This window comes from Passer montanus, unplaced genomic scaffold (genome assembly GCF_014805655.1).
Source record: "Passer montanus isolate IOZ18808 unplaced genomic scaffold, ASM1480565v1 scaffold368, whole genome shotgun sequence".
NCBI lineage: Eukaryota > Metazoa > Chordata > Aves > Passeriformes > Passeridae > Passer > Passer montanus.
This window is the reverse complement of record NW_024368463.1, coordinates 34574-40116: the sequence shown is the minus strand read 5'-3', so window position 1 is coordinate 40116 and position 5543 is coordinate 34574. Positions and strand designations below refer to the sequence as shown.

General features: G+C 61.2%; 1 protein-coding gene across 1 annotated transcript in view; it reads left to right on the top strand.

Annotated features, from left to right (window-relative positions):
* Window positions 1-1130: 1130 nt before the first annotated feature.
* The window catches only part of LOC120505893 (chromodomain-helicase-DNA-binding protein 3-like), a gene marked incomplete at its 3' end in the record, with an annotated part of 35690 nt that continues 31277 nt past the window's right edge, over window positions 1131-5543 (top strand). Inside the window, 5 exon segments of the mRNA XM_039716840.1 lie at window positions 1131-1218; window positions 3155-3273; window positions 3738-3926; window positions 4835-4959; window positions 5349-5532. Coding sequence (XP_039572774.1) covers window positions 1146-1218; window positions 3155-3273; window positions 3738-3926; window positions 4835-4959; window positions 5349-5532 — 690 coding nt within the window.

Sequence of the window (5543 nt, the reverse complement as noted above, 5' to 3'; positions counted from 1 at the left end):
GAACACCCTCAATCCCCATTTTTTTTCACTTTTTTCCTCCCCCAAACCCCCCAAATCCCCATTTTTATTAACCTTTCTCCCCCCAGAGCAGAAGTTTTGCCCATTTTTAACCTTTTTAAACCATTTTTAACCCCCGGCTCCGCAGCAGCCTGGCCTCCCTGCCTGCTTTTGAGGTGAAATAACACTTTTTCCCCATTTTCCCAGCGGGAAGCCAACTCCTCCCCCTCCTCCACAGCTGAAACTTGTTGGTTTGGGGGTTTTTTTTATCCTTTTTTCCCGATTTTTGCCGTTTTCAGCCCATCCCAGCAGAGAACAATGGCGAGGCCGCAGCCGGGCTGGGGGGGGAGCACCCAAAACAACAGAATTTTCACTTAAAAAAAAAAAAAAACACCCAAAAAACACCCCAAAAATCAAAGCTAAACTTGAGGATTTCCACACTTGGCACCAAGTTCCTGAGCAAAGGCCTGGCCGGCTGCTCCAGCGCCGGGAGCAGCAGAAAACCGGGGGGAAACACCCCAAAAAACCCCAACCCGGGGATTTCTGCGGCGCGGGGAAGCGGCGCCTCACTCCCGCTGTGCCTCTTCCCCAGATTTCCCCTTTTCCCCCCTTTTTGGAGCTCCCCTCCCTCTTTCTTTGTTCCAACTCCTTCCTCCCCTTTGCCGGAATCACTCCCCCTTTTTTTTTTTTTTTTTTTTTTTTTTTTTTTTTTTTTTTTTTTTCTTTGTTCCAACTCCTTCCTCCCCTTTGCCGGAATCACTCCCCCTTTTTTTTTTTTTTTTTTTTTTTTTGCTTTCTCTTTTTTTTTTTTTATTGTGGTTTTTGCTACATTTTTTCCATTTTTCCACCTATCCCCCCCCTCCTTTCACCGTTTCATTTGCAATTTCCACCATTTTCCCCTCATTTCTCTCTCCCCTCATCCACTCGGGGGGGGTTTTACTTTAGGATCGCGGCGCTCCCTTCCCCGGGCGGGGTTTTTTTTTGGTGTTTTTTCGGTTTTTTTCCCCTTTTTCTCGAGGTGCGGGGAGTGGGAGCGTCACGTGTGTGGAAAATTCTGGTTGATGCTTTGCCAACGCGCCCCGCGCATGTCCGATGGGGCCGGGGGGGGCTGGATTTGGGGGGTGAAAATGGGGGAAAACACCCCAAAAATGGCAGGATCGGGCCCGCAGGGGCTCGGCCCCATCCCCGCCAGCGGCCGCGCGTCCCCGGCAGCACCCCCAGGTGATGGTTTGGGTTGAAAAAGCAGCGAAAAGGGGAATTTGGAAAGCGAGCGGGGGGAGTGTGTGTGTGGGGGGGGGAACAGGGCGGGCTGGGCCTCGGCGCTGCCGCCATGGTAAAAAACGGGCGGAAAAAAGCGGATTTTGGGGCTGTGGCCCCGCGGGGGCGGCGCTGCCGGTGGTCCCGGCGCCCGGCCCGGCCGCCCGGGGCTGGCAGGCGGCGGTGCCAAGGGATTAGGCTGGAATGTGACCCCGGCGGCGCCGGGTGCTGCTTCCTGTCGCCACGCCAAGCTTGGCACCCGCTGCCACCCCCCCGTGTGTGTGTGTGTGTCCCCCTGGGGACACCCTCGGGGTGATTTACGGGTGACAGCGCGGGGGACCCGCGGGGCCGGGCACGCGCCGGGCGGGGGCCGTGCCAGCGGCTGGCAGATGTGACACCTCGCTGTCGCCGGCGTCACCCCGGGCGGCTGCCAGAGCGGCGGGGACAGCCGGGGCCGTGACACGGATGCGGTGTCACCGCCCCGGGGACAGCGGGAACGCGCGGTGGCCCCTGTCGCACGGGGATGCCGGTGGCCCTCGGCCAAGGGCTTGGGAAATCCTCTGCTGGCGTTGGTCACCGTCACCGTGACACCGCTGTCCCCGTGTGAGGGCTTGGGGAATCCTCTGCTGGCGGCTGGTGACACCGCTGTCCCCAGAGCGAGAGCTGGGGAGTGCTCTGCTGGTGTTTGGTCACTGTCATAGTGACATTGCTGTCCCCTGGGCCCAATGCCTGGGAAATCCTCTGCTGTCACAGTGACACTGCTGTCCCCAGAGCGAGGGCTGGGGAGTACTCTGCTGGTGTTTGGTCACTGTCACAGCGTCACCAATGTTTGGTCACTGTCACGGTGACACCAGTGCTTGGTCACTGTCACAGTGACACCGCTGTCCCCAGAGCGAGGGCTGGGGAGTGCCCTGCTGGTGTTTGGTCATGGTGTCACCAGTGCTTGGTCACTGTCACAGTGACACTGCTGTCCCCTGGGCCCAGTGTCTGGGAAATCCTCTGCCATCTCTTGGTCACTGTCACGGTGTCACTGGTGTTTGGTCTCTGTCACAGTGTCACTGCTGTCCCCAGAGTGAGAGCTGGGAGTGCTCTGCCAACTCTTGGTCACTGTCACGGTGTCACCTCTGTCCCCACGTGAGGGTCAGGGAATCCTCTGCCATCCGTTGGTCACTGTCACGGTGTCACTGGTGTTTGATCACTGTCACCGTGACACTGCTGTCCCCTGGGCCCAATGCCTGGGAAATCCTCTGCTGTCACGGTGTCACTGCTGTCCCCATGTGAGGGTCAGGGAATCCTCTGCCATCTCTTGGTCACTGTCACGGTGTCACCGGTGCTTGGTCACTGTCACAGTGGCACGGCTGTCCCCTGGGCTGAGCCGTTTGGGAATCCTCTGCCACCCATCAGTCACTGTCGTGGTGACACCGGTGTTTGGTCACTCATGGTGACACTCCTGTCCCCAAAGGAGAGGTTGGGGAATCCTTTGCCATCAGTCAGTCACTGTCACGGTGTCACCGGTGTTTGCTCACTCATGGTGACACTGCTGTCCCCTGTCCCTCTCCCCATCCTATCCCCATCCTGCCCTTGTCCCTGTCCCCATCCCTGTCCCCATCCCTGTCCTGTCCCATCCTGTCCCCATCCCTGTCCCCATTCCTGTCCCTGCCCTGTCTCCATCCCTGTCCCATCCATGTCCCCATCCCTGTCCCCATCCCTGTCCCCATCCCATCCCTGTCCCATCCCTGTCCCCATCCTGTCCCCGTCCTGTCCCCATCCCTGTCCCTGCCCTGTCCCCATCCCTGTCCCCGTCCCTGTCCCTGCCCTGTCCCCATCCCTGTCCCTGCCCTGTCCCATCCCTGTCCCATCCTGTCCCCGTCCCCCTGGCTGATGTCACCGTGTCCCACAGATGGTGACGAGGATCTGCTGCGGGGCCTCGAGGGGGCCCTGGGGGTGAAGAAGAAGAAAAGGGGCCCCCGGAAACAGAAGGAAAACAAACCCGGGAAACCCCGGAAACGGAAAAAACTGGTGGGTGCTGCTGGGCTCGGGGACAGGGGACACGTCTGGGGACAGGGACAGGGGACACGTCTGGGGACAGCGGGTGGGGACAGGGACAGGGGATGGGGACAGGGACAGGGGACAGGATCTGGGGACAGTAGGTGGGGACAGGGACAGGTGACAGGGTCTGGGGGCAGCTGATGGGTTGGGGGTGGCTGATGGGGGTCTCTGGGATGACAGATGGGGCTCTGAGGGTGCCCAAAAGGGCCCTGGTGTGACTAAGGGAGGGTCAGTGACAGTTTTGGGGTATTTTGGGGTGTTTTTGGGGTGCCCAGGTGAGCGAGGATGAGCTGGAGTCCGAGAGGGACGAGTACCCCCGCGAGGAGTACCGGGAGTGGTTCAGGGGGTCCTGGTGTGGCTCAGGGCTCTCAGGGTGACCAGAGCGGGGTCTCAGGGTCACTGACAGGTTTTTGGGGTGATTTTGGGGTGCCCAGGTGAGCGAGGATGAGCTGGAGTCCGAGAGGGACGAGTACCCCCGCGAGGAGTACCGGGAGAAGTCGGAGAGCGGCGGCAGCGACTCGGGCGGCGCGGCGCGCAAGCGGCGGCGGAAGCACCGCGAGAAGAAGGAGAAGAAAACCAAGAGGAGGAAAAAGGCCGACGATGAGGGCGGGCAGAAGGTCAAGGTATGGCCCGGGGGGCACCCCGGCCTGGGGGGGCACAGGGGGCACCCCCTGTGCTGCCCTGTGGGGGGAAATGGGGGCTCTGGAGGGGGCCAGCAGCTGGGCGGGGGGGTCTCATGGGGGTCCCAACACCTTTGAGGGGTTCTGTCACTGTGTGGGGATCCTCATGGGGGTCCCAACACTTGTTTGGGGGCTTTGTATTTTTGGGTGGGGTCCTCTGGGGGGTCTCAACGCTTGTTGGGGGTATTCATGGGGGTCCCAACACCTGTGAGGGGTTCTCATGGGGGTCCTGATACCTGTGTGGGGATCCTCATGGGGGTCCCAACACTTGTTTGGGGTATTCATGGGGGTTCCAATATCTGTGTGGGGTCCTCATGGGGGTCTCAACGCTTGTTTGGGGTATTCATGGGGGTCCCAACACCCATGAGGGGTTCTCATGGGGGTCCTGATACCTGTGGGGCGTTCTCATGGGGGTCCCAACACGTTTGTGGGGGTTCTGTCACTGTGTGGGGTCCTCATGGGGGTCCCAACACTTGTTTGGGGTATTCATGGGGGTTCCAACACCTGTGTGAGGTATTCATGGGGGTCCCAACATCTGTGTGGGGTTCTCTTGGGGATCCCAACACCTTTGGGGGGTATTCATGGGGGTCCCAACACCTTTGGGGGGTTCTGTCACTGTGTGGGGTCCTCATGGGGGTTCTGTCACTCTGTGGGTCCCTGTGGTGGTCCCAAAACCCCTTGGGTGCTCCACGGGGGTCCCATCACCCATGTGGGGACCCTCAGGGGTCCCGAAAGGTGACGTGTTTCCTTCTCCTCCTCTCTGTCCCTCTTCCTGGTGTTTGTCCCCATCCTGGTCCGTCCCCCTGGTGTCCCCCATGTCCCCCTGGTGTCCCCCCGGTGTCCCCGAGCAGGCGGTGGAGCAGAAATCCTCGGCGCAGCTCCTGGGGGCCTGGGGGCTGGAGGACGTGGACCACGTGTTCACCGAGGAGGATTATCACACCCTCACCAACTACAAGGCCTTCAGCCAGTTCATGAGGTGGGGCTGGGGGTCCCTCTGGGTGTTTGGGGGCATCCTGGGGGCCCCTCTGGGTGTTTTGGGGGGCATCCCGGGGGTCCTGGGGGTCCCTCTGGGTGTTTGGGGAGCACCCCAGGGGTCCCTCTGGGTGTTTTGGGGGGCGTCCTGGGAGTCCTGGAGGTACCTCTGGGTGTTTGAGGGGGTCCTGAGTGACCCCAGGGCCATCCTGGGATCCTGAGTGACCGCAGGGCTGTCCTGGGATCCTGAGTGACCCCAGGGATCCTGAGTGACCCCAGGACCATCCCAGTCCTCTCTGTGACCCCCAAACCCCCTCCCCAAGGGGTCACTCTCCCGTCCCTGCTGACCCACCCCTGCTCACCCCTCCTCACCCCCTCCCCCCGTCTCCGCAGGCCCCTGATCGCCAAGAAGAACCCCAAGATCCCCATGTCCAAGATGATGACCATCCTGGGGGCCAAGTGGCGGGAGTTCAGCGCCAACAACCCCTTCAAGGGCTCGGCGGCGGCCGTGGCCGCGGCTGCAGCGGCCGCAGCGGCCGCCGTGGCCGAGCAGGTGTCGGCCGCCGTGGCCGCCGTGGCCCCCGAAAC